Here is a 14587-nt window from a genome sequence, read left to right as displayed (position 1 = left end):
CTTGTGCTCCAGAACTAGTCTGCCTCTAGCCAAACTGTTCCAGTACAGCTACAACACTGGCATCTACCCGACAATGTGGAAAATTGCCCAGGTATGTCCTGTCCACAAAAAGCAGGACAAATCCAATCCGGCCAATTACCGCCCACTCTGTCGACTCTCAATCATCAGCAAAATGATGGAAGGTGTCGTCGACAGTGCTATCAAGCGGCACTTACTCACCAATAACCTGCTCATCGATGCTCAGTTTGGGTTCCGCCAGGACCACTCGGCTCCAGACCTCATTACAGCCTTGGTCCAAACATGGACAAAAGAGCTGGATTCCAGAGGTGAGGTGAGAGTGACTGCCCTTGACATCAAGGCAGCATTTGACCGAGTGTGGCACCAAGGAGCCCAAGTAAAATTGAAGTCAATGGGAATCAGGGGGAAAACTCTCCAGTGGCTGGAGTCATATCTAGCACAAAGGAAGATGGGAGTGGTTGTTAGGGGCCAATCATCTCAGCCCCAGGACATTGGTGCAGGAGTTCCTCAGGGCATTGTCCTAGGCCCAACCATCTTCAACTGCTTCATCAATGACCCTCCCTCCATCATAAGGTCAGAAATGGGGCTGTTTGCTAATGATTGCACAGTGTTCAGTTCCATTTGGAACCCCTCAGATAATGAAGCAGTCCGAGCCTGCATGCAGCAAGACCTGGACAACATCAAGGCTTGGGCTCATAAGCGGCAAGTGACATTCGTGGCAGACATGTGCCAGGCAATGACCATCTCCAACAAGAGAGAGTCTAACCACCTCTCCTTGACGTTCAACAGCAGTACCATCGCCGAATTCACCTCAATCAACATCCTGGGGGTCACCATTGACCAGAAACTTAACTGGATCAGCCACATAAATACCGTGGCTACAAGATCAGGTCAGACACTAGGTATTCTGCGGCGAGTGACTCACCTCCTGACTCCCCAAAGCCTTTCCACCATCTACAAGGCACAAGTTAGGAGTGTGATGGAATACTCTCCACTTGCCTGGATGAGTGCAGCTCCAACAACACTCAAGAAGCTCGACACCATCCAAGATAAAGCAGCCCGCTTGATTGGCACCCCATCCACCACCCTAAACATTCACTCCCTTCACCACCGGCGCACAGTGTCTGCAGTGTGTACCATCCACAGGATGCACTGCAGCAACTCACCAAGGCTTCTTCGACAGCACCTCCCAAACCCGCGACCTCTACCAACTAGAAGGACAAGAGCAGCAGGCGCATGGGAACAACACCACCTGCACGTTCCCCTCCAAGTCACACACCATCCCGACTTGGAAATATATCGCCGTTCCTTCATCGTCGCTGGGTCAAAATCCTGGAACTCCCTTCCTAACAGCACTGTGGGAGAACCTTCACCACACGGACTGCAGCGGTTCAAGAAGGCGGCTCACCACCACCTTCTCGAGGGCAATTAGGGATGGGCAATAAATGCCGGCCTCGCCAGCGACGCCCATATCCCATGAATGAATCAAAAAAGAGTTACTGTCAGAGAGAGAGGGTATATGAGTTACTGACAGAGAGAGGGTATATGAGTTACTGATAGAGAGAGGGTATATGAGTTACTGATAGAGAGAGAGAGTATATGAGTTACTGACAGAGAGAGAGGGTATATGAGTTACTGACAGAGAGAGGGTATATGAGTTACTGACAGAGAGAGAGGGTATATGAGTTACTGACAGAGAGAGAGGGTATATGAGTTACTGACAGAGAGAGGGTATATGAGTTCCTGATAGAGAGAGGGTATATGAGTTACTGATAGAGAGAGAGAGTATATGAGTTACTGACAGAGAGAGAGGGTATATGAGTTACTGACAGAGAGAGAGGGTATATGAGTTACTGACAGAGAGAGGGTATATGAGTTACTGATAGAGAGAGCGGGTATATGAGTTACTGACAGAGAGAGGGTATATGAGTTACTGACAGAGAGAGGGTATATGAGTTACTGATAGAGAGAGAGAGTATATGAGTTACTGACAGAGAGAGAGGGTATATGAGTTACTGACAGAGAGAGGGTATATGAGTTACTGATAGAGAGAGAGAGTATATGAGTTACTGACAGAGAGAGAGGGTATATGAGTTACTGACAGAGAGAGGGTATATGAGTTACTGATAGAGAGAGCGGGTATATGAGTTACTGACAGAGAGCGGGTATATGAGTTACTGACAGAGAGAGTGTATATGAGTTACTGATAGAGAGAGCGGGTATGTGAGTTACTGACAGAGAGCGGGTATATGAGTTACTGACAGAGAGAGAGAGAGGGTATATGAGTTACTGACAAAGACGTGGCATAATAATTATGAGGGATTGGCAGAGGGAGAGACACTGACAGCGAAATAAGTAATATTTTCAGGAATTTAAATTTTTTTTTGAAGTCTAGATATTTCTTTCTCCTTTATTTCAGACTCCCCTTGCCTGTTGGCTCTGGCTTGCTGGAGTCCCAGAGAGAGTTGTCCCTTGCCCAGGTATCAAGGTACATTTGTGGAGTGCCCTGGGATTGAACAGTGAACCCCTCTTCAGTTTATTTCAATTGATGGTTCTATCCTGTGCCCTCATGGGATCCTCCTGATCTTCAGAAAGCAGAATGACATTACAGTGCACTTGGTCTTTAACTGGCATCAAAGATATTACTCGGTGATAGAACAAGTCAATGGGAGTTCTATCACAATAGATATATTCACTAGTTGTTCAGTTCCACTGGTTGCACATGTAGTAGAAAATAGTTCACAATCGCTGAATTAAACTCGAAGTAATATTCTCACATCGTGGTTCTTTTCTTGACTATCTACTGATGCTCCCAGTGTATCCCCTATAAAGCCACCATCCCCAGTGTACCCCTATATGCCCCACTGTTATACACTATCCCACCGTGTTTCCCACTGTATTCAATGCATCTCTTCGATATACCCGATTGTTCCCAGTCCAAGCCGAGCGCCAGCCAAACTCAGTCTGGCCAATCCAAGCCCAGAGCGACCAATCCAAAACCACACTGGCCAATCCAAACCCAGAGCGACCAATCCAAAACCGCACTGGCCAATCCAAACCCAGAGCGACCAATCCAAAACCGCACTGGCCAATCCAAACCCAGAGTGACCAATCCAAAACCGCACTGGCCAATCCAAACCCAGAGCGACCAATCCAAACCCAGACTGACCAATCCAAACCCAGAGCGACCAATCCAAACCCAGAGCGACCAATCCAAAACCGCACTGGCCAATCCAAACCCAGAGCGACCAATCCAAACCCAGAACAACCAATCCAAAACCACACTGGCCAATCCAAACCCAGAGCGACCAATCCAAACCCAGAACAACCAATCCAAAACCACACTGGCCAATCTGAACCCAGAGCAACCAATCCAAACCCAGACTGACCAATCCAAACTCAGACTGACTAATCCCCCAGCCCCACCCCAAGACCAGGTTACCATGAAAATTGTCCCCCCTATCTCGGGCAGCGGGTGCTGGGATTACTGGAGTGAGCAAGGCCAGTAATTTCCTGCGAGCTGATGACACTTTAAGTAAACTTCCAGCAAAGTTAGCGTGGCCGACCAGGAAATTCCCAGCTCAAAGTCGTTGCCAAATGGATTTTCGGAAAATATCTGGAGTGATTTCTTCGGCTTTGTTTCTTTCTTTTATTGGCAGTTTGCTGACCACTCATGTTCGATTCCTTGGTTTCACACATCCCCTATTTCTAGCTATGCTCCTCACTTCTGATTTTCATATTTCTTACTTCCTCAGTTGTGATTTGTCGCTCTTTCAATAAGGGTAGACCGTGACATGGAAATTTACATAGAGATGGGACTCTGAAGAGTGACGCAGGAAATGATTGACAAAATGTGAAGTGAGTGTGCAAGACAGAGTTTGTATATGAGAGTGCGTGTGAGTATGTGAGAGTATGCGTGTGAGTGAGGGGTTGAGTGAGGGGTTGAATTTGTCTGTGTGTGTGTCTGTGTGTGTGAGAGCGTGTGTGTGAGTGCGAGTGTGAGAGTGCATGTGAGTGTGCGTGTTTGCCTGTGTGAGAACATGTGTGTGAAAGAGGGTGTGTGTGGGTGTGAGAGGGCGTGTGTGGGTGTGAGAGGGTGTGTGTGGGTGTGAGAGGGCGTGTGTGGGTGTGAGAGGGCGTGTGTGAGAATGAGAATGTGTGTGTGTGAAAGAGGGCGTGTGTGGGTGTGAGAGGGCGTGTGTGGGTGTGAGAGGGCGTGTGTGAGAATGAGAATGTGTGTGTGGGTGTGAGAGGGCGTGTGTGGGTGTGAGAGGGCGTGTGTGGGTGTGAGAGGGCGTGTGTGGGTGTGAGAGGGCGTGTGTGGGTGTGAGAGGGCGTGTGTGGGTGTGAGAGGGCGTGTGTGGGTGTGAGAGGGCGTGTGTGGGTGTGAGAGGGCGTGTGTGGGTGTGAGAGGGCGTGTGTGGGTGTGAGAGGGCGTGTGTGGGTGTGAGAGGGCGTGTGTGGGTGTGAGAGGGCGTGTGTGGGTGTGAGAGGGCGTGTGTGGGTGTGAGAGGGCGTGTGTGGGTGTGAGAGGGCGTGTGTGGGTGTGAGAGGGCGTGTGTGAGAATGAGAATGTGTGTGTGTGAGAGGGTGTGGGTGTGAGTGTGTGTGAGAGAGAGTTTGTGTGAGTGTGTGTGTGGGTGTGTGAGTATGTATGTGTGTGCGTGTGCACCCCAGTGCTGCTGCGTACTGTAAGTTGGAGGTTACATTGTTCCAAGGTGGGTGCTGGGTGAGAAAAAATATTTGAACAATTGATTGGTTCCGTTTTTTCCTGAGTGCTCATAGTTACAGAGTTTAGATTCATTGGATTACATTTCAATTTTTGTAAAATGGCAATCAGCCACAAAACATGTGCACATAAGTGCGATGCCTACAGGTGACACAGGAAATGTGACCAGAATATGAGCCTTTTTAATATATTACTAGTGGATCTCGATGACCTTCCTCTGTAAGTCTAATCATAAAGGGTTTTATAGGTACAGCAGTGTTATACCATGTCAGGATTAGTGTGGTATTCTGCTGGTCAAGTGGAACGCTGACTCTTTAAAACCACAAAGTCTAATTGTGAAGTAAACCTCAGATCATTCAGAGTTTAATGGTCGTTTAGTCAGAAAACTTTGAAAATTGGAACGCAGATCATTAAGTCTTTGGGTATTTAATTGTTGTTTAGACAGGAAATTTTGCAAATAGTTAGCTTCAGGCTGCAGCTCAGAAGTACACATCATTTTCTGATGGTTTTGCATATGCAGCAAAGTGTGGTAACTGCAGGCACAGGCAAGATCATTTCAAATAAAAGACCACAGGATCTTCCGTCACTTTGCTCTCGATAAAGCAGGTGATGTGCTGCTTGATCAGAACAATGTATTATTCTGCTGCTTAAATGTACCTATATGTTCCTTTAAAGCTACAAAATCCAACTGTTGTTAAGTAAACACTGGGTCAGGTCATTCTGAGTTTAATTGCTATTCAGACTATAGGTCAGAACCATGGCTTTGTTTGCCTTTTTTTTTAAGGCCAATTTGGAAGCTGCCGACAATCTGAGTCTGGCCTTTCTGTTCCCGAAGAGTTTCTACGTATATTCCAAATGACGGCCCACAATTCTTCATCCTTTTTATCAATAACAGAAGTTTGAGTGTTACAGCTGATATGGGATGAACAGGAAATGGGCATTAATCAAAGTATCTTTATTAGTTCGAGATAGATAGATAGATAGAGCTAGACAGATAGATAGATAGATAGATAGATCGAGCTAGATAGATAGATAGATAGAGATAGATAGATAGATACATAGAGCGAGCTGGATAAGATAGAGATAGATAGATAGACAGAAATGGATGGAAAGATAGAAAGATGGATAGATATGAGCGAGATAGATAGATAGCGTGAGATAGATAGATAGAGCGAGATAGACAGATAGATAGATAGATCGAGCGAGATAGACAGATAGATAGATAGATACAGCGAGCTACATAGATATTAGATCGATAGAGCGAGCTAGATCGATAGATAGAGCGAGATAGACAGATAGAGCGAGATAGACAGATAGAGCGAGATAGACAGATAGAGCGAGATAGATAGATAGATAGATAGATAGATAGATAGATAAATAGATAGATCGAGAGATAGATGGAAAGATAGAGCGAGCTAGATAGATAAATAGAGAGATAGAGTGAGATAGACAGATAGATAGAGGGATAGATGGAGCAAGATAGATAGGGCGAGCTAGCTAGATGGATAAATAGATAGATCGAGAGATAGATAGATAGTTAGAGAGATAGATAGATAGAACGAGATAGGTAAATAGATAGATAGATAGAGAGATAGATAGATGGAAATGGGTAGATAGATAGAAAGATAGATAGATAGATCGATAGATAAAGCGAGCTAGACAGGTAGATAGATAGATAGAAAGAGCGAGATAGATAGATCGATAGATAGATAAAGCGAATTAGATAGATAGATAGATAGATAGAGCGAGATAGATAGATAGATAGATAAAGCGAATTAGATAGATAGAGCGAGATAGAGAGATAGATAGATAGAGCAAGATAGATAGATAGACAGAGCGAGCTAGGCAGATGGATAGAGAGACAGAGAGATAGATAGATAGATAGTTAGAGGGAGCTAGATAGATAGATAGAGCGAGATAGATAAATTAGATAGATAGAGAGATAGAGAGAGAGTGAGATAGATAGATAGATAGAGAGATAGAGCGAGCTAGAAAGATAGAGATAGAGCGAGCTAGATAGATAGAGACAGGTAGATAGATAGAGCGAGTGAGCTAGATAGATAGATAGATCGAGCTAGATAGATAGAGCGAGATAGATAGATAGAGCGAGATAGATATATAGAGCGAGATAGATAGATAGATGGAGCGAGATAGATAGATAGATAGATAGAGTGAATTAGATAGATGGATAGAACGAGGGAGATAGAAAGATAGATAGATAGAGCAAACCAGATAGATAGATAGAGCAGCTAGATAGATAGATAGAGCGAGCTAGATAGATAGAGCGAGCTCGATAGATAGATAGATAGACAGACCGAGTTGGATAGATGGACAGATAGATAGAGCAAGAAAGATCGATGGATGGAAAGAGCGAGCTAGACATAGCGAGCTAGGTAGATAGATAGATAGAGTGAGCTAGATAGAGCGAGATAGATAAATAGATAGATAGACGAAGACATATAGATAGAGAGATAGATAGCTGGAGCGAGATAGATAGATAGAGCGAGATAGATAAATTAGCTGGATAGAGAGATAGATAGAGTGAGACAGATAGATAGATAGAGAGATATATAGAGAGATAGAGCAAGCTAGATAGTTAGATAGAGCGAGCTAGAAAGATAGAGATAGAGCGAGCTAGATAGATAGATAGATAGATAGATAGATAGATAGATAGATAGATAGATAGATCGAGTTGGATAGATGGAGCAAGAAAGATCAATTGATAGAAAGATCGAGCTAGACATAGCGAGCTAGGTAGATAGATAGAGCAAGCTAGATAGATAGATAGTTAGAGTGAGCTGGATAGATAGTTGGATAGATAGAGCGAGATAGATAAAGTGAGACAGAGAGATAGATAGATAGATAGATAGATAGATAGATAGATAGATAGATAGATAGTGAGATAGATAGATTGAGCTAGAGAGATAGATAGAGATATAGAGATAGATAGATAGAGCTAGATGGACAGATAGAGCGAGATGGATAGATAGATAGAGCGAGATAGATAGATTGATAGACAGATGGAGCGAGCGAGCGAGCTAGATAGATAGATAGATAGAGCGAGCTAGATAGATGGATAGAGCGAGGGAGATAGAAAGATAGATAGATAGAGCAAACCAGAGAGATAGATAGAGCAGCTAAATAGATAGATAGAGCGAGCTAGATAGATAGACAGACCGAGTTGGATAGATGGACAGAGAGATAGAGCGAGAAAGATCGAAGGATAGAAAGAGCGAGCTAGACATAGCGAGCTAGGTAGATAGATAGATAGAGTGAGCTAGATAGATAGATCGATAGAGCAAGCTAGACCGATAGAGCGAGATAGATAGATAGACAGTTAAATAGAGTGAGCTAGATAAATAGATAGATAGATAGAGCAAGACAGATAGATAGAGAGATAGCTAGAGCGAGCTAGATAGATAGAGCGAGATAGATAAATTGGATAGATAGAGGGATAGATAGATAGTGAGACAGATAGATAGATAGATAGAGTGAGACAGATAGATAGATAGAGTGAGACAGATAGAGATAGATAGACAGATAGAGAGATCGAGAGATAGAGCAAGCTAGATAGTTAGATAGAGCGAGCTAGATAGATAGAGATAGAGCGAGCGAGATAGATAGATAGATAGATAGACAGGTAGATAGATAGATAGAGACAGGTAGATAGATAGATAGATAGACTGAGTTGGATAGATGGACAGATAGATGGAGCGAGCTAGATAGATGGATAGAGCGAGGGTGATAGAAAGATAGATAGATAGAGCAAACCTGAGAGATAGATAAAGCAGCTAGATAGATAGATAGAGCGAGCTAGATAGACAGACTGAGTTGGATAGATGGACAGAGAGATAGAGCGAGAAAGATCGATGGATAGAAAGAGTGAGCTAGACATAGCGAGCTGGGTAGATAAACAGATAGAGTGAGCTAGATAGATAGATAGAGCAAGCTAGACAGATAGAGCGAGATAGATAGATAGATAGTTAAATAGAGTGAGCTAGATAAATAGATAGATAGATAGAGCATGACAGATAGATAGAGAGTTAGATAGAGCGAGCTAGATAGATAGATAGAGCGAGATAGATAAATTAGATAGAGAGATAGATAGATAGAGTGAGACAGATAGACAGATAGATAGAGAGATAGATAGACAGATAGATAGAGAGACGGAGTGAGCTAGATAGTTAGATAGAGCGAGCTAGAAAGATAGAGATAGAGCGAGCTAGATAGATAGATAGATAGATAGATAGATAGATAGATAGATAGATAGATAGATAGAGACAGGTAGATAGATGGAGCGAGCTAGACAGATAGATAGAGACAGGTAGATAGATAGAGCAAGATAGATAGATAGACTGAGTTGGATAGATGGACAGATAGATGGAGCGAGAAAGATCGATGGATAGAAATAGCGAGCTGGACATAGCGAGCTAGGTAGATAGATAGATAGAGTGAGCTAGATAGATAGATAGAGCAAGACAGATAGAGAGATAGTTAGATACAGTGAGCTAGATAGATAGATAGATAGATAGAGTGAGCTAGATAGATAGAGCGAGATAGATAAATTAGAGAGATAGATAGATAGAGTGAGATAGATAGATAGATAGATAGATAGATAGAGTGAGATAGATAGATAGATAGATGGAGCGAGCCAGATAGATAGATAGATAGAGTCAGGTAGATAGAGAGAGGTAGATAGAGAGAGCGAGCTAGATAGATAGATAGATAGATAGACCGAGTGAGATAGATAGAGCGAGCTAGACAGATAGATAGAAAGATAGACCAAGCCAGATAGATGGAGCGAGATAGATAGATAGATAAAGCGAATTAGATAGATAGAGCGAGATAGAGAGATAGGTAGATAGAGCAAGATAGATAGATAGACAGAGCAAGCTAGACAGATGGATAGAGAGACAGATAGATAGATAGATAGATAGATAGATAGATAGATAGATAGATAGATAGATAGAGCGAGACAGATAGTTGATAGAGCGAGAGAGAGAGAGAGAGAGATAGATAACACTAGATAGATAGGGCGAGATAGGTAAATAGATAGATAGAGAGATAGATAGAAATGGATAGATAGATAGAAAGATAGATAGATAGAGCGAGCTAGAGAGATAGATAGAGCGAGACAGATAGTTGATAGAGCGAGAGAGAGAGATAGATAGAGCTAGATAGATAGGGCGAGATAGGTAAATAGATAGAGAGATAGATTGAAATGGATAGATAGATAGAAAGATAGATAGATAGAGCGAGCTAGAGAGATAGATAGATAGATAGAGAGAGAAATAGATAGATACATAGAGCAAGATAGACGGAGCGAGCGAGATAGATAAAGCAAGATAGTTCGACAGAGCGCGATAGATAGATAGATAGATAGATAGATAGATAGATAGATAGATAGATAGATAGATAGAGCAAGCTAGATAGATAGATAGATAGACCAAGCTAGATAGATAGAGCGAGATAGATAGATAGATAAAGCGAATTAGATAGATAGAGTGAGATGGAGAGACAGATAGATAGAGCAAGAATAGATAGATAGACAGAGCAAGCTAGACAGATAGATAGAGAGACAGAGAGATAGATAGATAGGCCAAGCTAGATAGATAGAGCGAGAGAGAGAGATAGATAGATAGGGCGAGCCTGGGAGATAGATAAATAGATAGAGAGAGAGATAGATAGATACATAGAGCAAGATAGATAGAGCGAGCTGGAAAAGATAGAGAGATAGATAGATAGAGCGAGTTAGACAAATAGATAGGTCGAGCGAGCCAGATAGATAGAGCGAGCCAGATAGATAGAGAGATAGATAGATAGATAGAAATAGATAGATAGATAGATAGATAGATAGATAGATTAGAGCGAGCAAGATAGATAGATAGACAGAGCGAGCTATAGGGATAGATAGCTAGATAGATAGAGCAAGCTAGATAGATAGAGAGAGATAGTCAGATAGATAGATAGAGAGATAGATAGATAGATAGATAGATAGATAGAGCAAGACAGATAGATAAATAGATAGATAGCTAGAGCGAGCTAGATAGATAGAGCGAGATAGATAAATTAGATAGATAGAGAGATAGATAGATCGATAGAGTGAGACAGGTAGATAGAGTGAGACAGGTAGATAGAGTGAGACAGATAGAGAGATAGATAGACAGATAGATAGAGCGACAGAGCGAGCTAGATAGTTAGATAGAGTGAGCTAGAAAGATAGAGATAGAGTGAGCTAGATGGATAGATAGATAGATGGAGCGAGCTAGACAGATAGATAGATAGAGACAGGTAGATAGATAGAGCGAGATAGATAGATAGACTGAGTTGGATAGATGGACAGATAGATGGAGCGAGACAGATTGATGGATAGAAATAGCGAGCAAGACATAGCAAGCTAGGTAGATAGATAGTGAGCTAGATAGATAAATAGAGCAAGACAGATAGAGAGATAGTTAGATACAGTGAGCTGGATAGATAGAGCGAGCAAGATAGATAGAGCAAGATAGATAAATTAGATAGAGAGATAGATAGATAGAGTGAGACAGATAGATAAATAGATAGATAGATAGAGTGAGATAGATAGATAGATAGAGTGAGATAGATAGAGAGAGAGAGATAGATAGATAGATAGAGTGAGATAGATAGAGAGATAGAGAGATAGATAGATAGATAGAGAGATAGATAGATAGAGCGAGCTAGATAGATAGATAGAGCGAGCTAGAAAGTTAGAGATAGAGCGAGCTACATAGATAGATAGAGCGAGCTAGATAGATAGATAGATGGAGCGAGCTAGACAGATAGATAGATAGATAGAGACAGGTAGATAGATAGAGCGAGCTAGATAGATAGATTGAGCTCGATAGACAGATAGATAGAGCGAGATAGATAGATAGATAGATGGAGCGAGCTAGATAGATAGAGCAGCTAGATAGATAGATAGATAGACAGAGCAAGCTAGATAGATAGAGAGAGCAAGATAGATAGAGTTCGATCGATAGGTAGATAGATAGACCAAGTTGGATAGATGGACAGATAGATGGAGCGAGAAAGATCGATGGATAGAAAGAGCGAGCTAGACATAGCGAGCTAGGTAGATAGATAGATAGAGTGAGCTAGATAGATAGAGAGATAGACAGAGCAAGACAGATAGATAGAGAGATAGATAGCTAGAGCGAGATAGATAAATTAGATAGAGAGATGGATAGATAGATAGAGTGAGACAGATAGATAGATAGATAGAGTGAGATAGATAGAGAGAGATAGATCGAGAGATAGATAGAGAGAGAGATAGAGATAGATAGGTAGATAGAGAGATAGAGAGATAGATAGATAGACAGTGCTAGATAGAGTGAGCTAGATAGATACAGCGAGCTGGACAGATATATAGAGATAGATAGATAGAGCTAGATGGACAGATAGAGCGAGATAGACAGATAGATAGAGCGAGATAGATAGATAGATAGGTAGATAGATAGAGCGAACTAGATAGATAGATAGACAGAGCGAGCTAGATAGATAGATAGATAGATAGACAGAGCAAGCTAGATAGATAGATAGATAGACAGAGCAAGCTAGATAGATAGATAGATAGACAGAGCAAGCTAGATAGATAGATAGATAGACAGAGCAAGCTAGATAGATAGATAGATAGACAGAGCAAGCTAGATAGATAGATAGATAGACAGAGCAAGCTAGATAGATAGATAAAGCGAGATAGATAGAGCGAGATTGATAGATAGAGCTGGATAGATAGGTAGATAGATAGAACGAGCTAGATAGATACAGCGAGCTAGACAGATAGATAGAGCGAGCTAGATAGATAGATAGAGCGAGCTAGATGGACAGATAGATAGAGCAAGATAGACAGATAGATAGAGCAAGATAGATAGATAGATAGAGTGAACTAGATAGATGAAGCAAGCTAGATAGATAGATAGATAGAGTGAGCTAGATAGAGCTAAATAGATAGGTAGAGCGAGCTAGATAGATAGATAGACAGATCAAGCTAGATAGATAGATAGATAGACAGAGCGAGCTAGATAGATAGATAGACAGAGCAAGCTAGATAGATAGATAGACAGATCAAGCTAGATAGATAGATAGATAGACAGAGCAAGCTAGATAGATAGATAGAGCGAGATAGATAGATAGAGCGAGATAGATAAATTAGATAGATAGAGAGATAGATAGATAGATAGTGAGACAGATAGATGGACAGATAGATGGAGCGAGAAAGATCGATGGATAGAAAGAGCGAGCTGGACATAGCGAGCTAGGTAGATAGGTAGATAGAGTGAGCTAGATAAATAGATAGATAGACAGAGCAAGACAGATAGATAGAGAGATAGATAGCTAGAGCGAGATAGATAAATTAGATAGATAGAGAGATAGATAGATAGATAGTGAGACAGATAGATAGATAGATAGATAGAGTGAGATAGATAGAGAGAGATAGGTAGATAGAGAGATAGAGAGATAGAGCGAGCTAGATAGATAGAGCGAGCTAGATAGATAGAGCGAGCTAGATAGATAGATAGAGTGAACTAGATAGATAGAGCGAACTAGATAGATAGATAGAAAGATAGAGCGAGGGAGATAGATTGGTAGTGCGAGACAGATAGATAGATAGATAGAGCGAGATAGATAGATGGATAGATAGATCGAGCTGGAGAGATAGATAGATAGATAGATAGAGTGAGATAGATAGATAGATAGATCGATCGAGCTGGAGAGATAGATAGATAGCTCGAGCTAAATAGATTGATAGATAGAGATAGATAGTGAGATGGAGAGATGGAGATAGAGTTAGAGCAGTACATAAAGCATTACCTTCAGAACAATCTCAATGGTGAAGATAGAAGTAAAAGCAATGTCAAAATAGGCAAGGATCTGTAGAGTAAATGCAAAGAGCAGATATTGGAGGATTATTGAGGCAATTGATCAATAAATGTGAAAATACTGAAAATAAAAGGTAGATCGGACAATGCTCGTGTACAGTGGCAGATTATCAGAGACAAGGACAACCACTCCTGCACTAAGCAAGGCTCTCACCTGGTTGCGGAAGGAATCCGCTCGAATTGGATCTTCTGCAGCAAGTGAGATACTACTGAGCAGAATGAAGAGCAGGATAAAGTTGGTGAAGGTGGTAGCATTGATAGCCCTGTGACACAACTTGCGTAATCTAGAAGAGACAGAGAGAAGGCAATCTGTGAACAAGAGGCAGGTCTGTGGGGCCAGAGAGAGCTATTCCTGAGAAGGGGGAACAGCAACTTCAGGATAGCAAAGAGGAAGGTGGCGGAGCTTTTCACCCTTCAAGACTTGAAGTGGAACAAGGGATGTGTTGTTGTTCTGGGTTGTAACCACTTACTGCTACAGGACTGAGTTTCCCGAAGCCCTGTCTGCCCTCTTAGGTGGACGGAAAAGATGCCATGGCACGCATCTGGGTTGTACACACCACCCCATTCCTCCCATCTGCCTGGATACCTACATGTTGGTTGGGCTGAAGATGAAGAAGGAGCTGGCGTTGGGCATCGGGACTGCCTTCTCTTTCAGCTGTAGCTCAGCGAGCGGCCTAGGGCGGGGGCTCAGGGGGAACTCCGGCTCCTCCTCCTCATCGTCACCTGAAGAGAGCACAGAAAGGGTGTGGAGAAATGAGTCGATGCTGGGTCATCCTGCCCCGTGTCATTAACCCTCCCACAAAGCTCACATAGAAACCCATTCTACACAGGTTCACACACAGGGAGATGGTTGCTGCTGCCAATACCCAGGAGGCTGGGGAGCAGCATGGGAGCTTCTCGTTAAGATAGACACCAACTTGGAAACTCAACCAAAAACCAC

At 42.3% G+C, this 14587-nt stretch overlaps 1 protein-coding gene across 2 annotated transcripts in view; it reads right to left on the bottom strand.

The window, feature by feature from the left end:
* LOC137344336 (voltage-dependent L-type calcium channel subunit alpha-1S-like) overlaps positions 1-14587 on the bottom strand; it is a 198909-nt gene that overhangs the window by 33777 nt on the left and 150545 nt on the right. Inside the window, exons 17-19 of one of the 2 annotated variants that reach the window (XM_068007198.1) lie at positions 14238-14370; positions 13802-13931; positions 13580-13639 (exon numbers count right to left, since the gene is read on the bottom strand). In XM_068007198.1, coding sequence (XP_067863299.1) covers positions 13580-13639; positions 13802-13931; positions 14238-14370 — 323 coding nt within the window. The remainder of the gene's footprint in view (positions 1-13579; positions 13640-13801; positions 13932-14237; positions 14371-14587) is intronic. The other variant, XM_068007199.1, reaches the window with a different exon arrangement.

The sequence above is a fragment of the Heptranchias perlo genome, chromosome 27 (genome assembly GCF_035084215.1).
Source record: "Heptranchias perlo isolate sHepPer1 chromosome 27, sHepPer1.hap1, whole genome shotgun sequence".
NCBI lineage: Eukaryota > Metazoa > Chordata > Chondrichthyes > Hexanchiformes > Hexanchidae > Heptranchias > Heptranchias perlo.
This window is presented reverse-complemented; position numbering and strand designations above follow the sequence as displayed.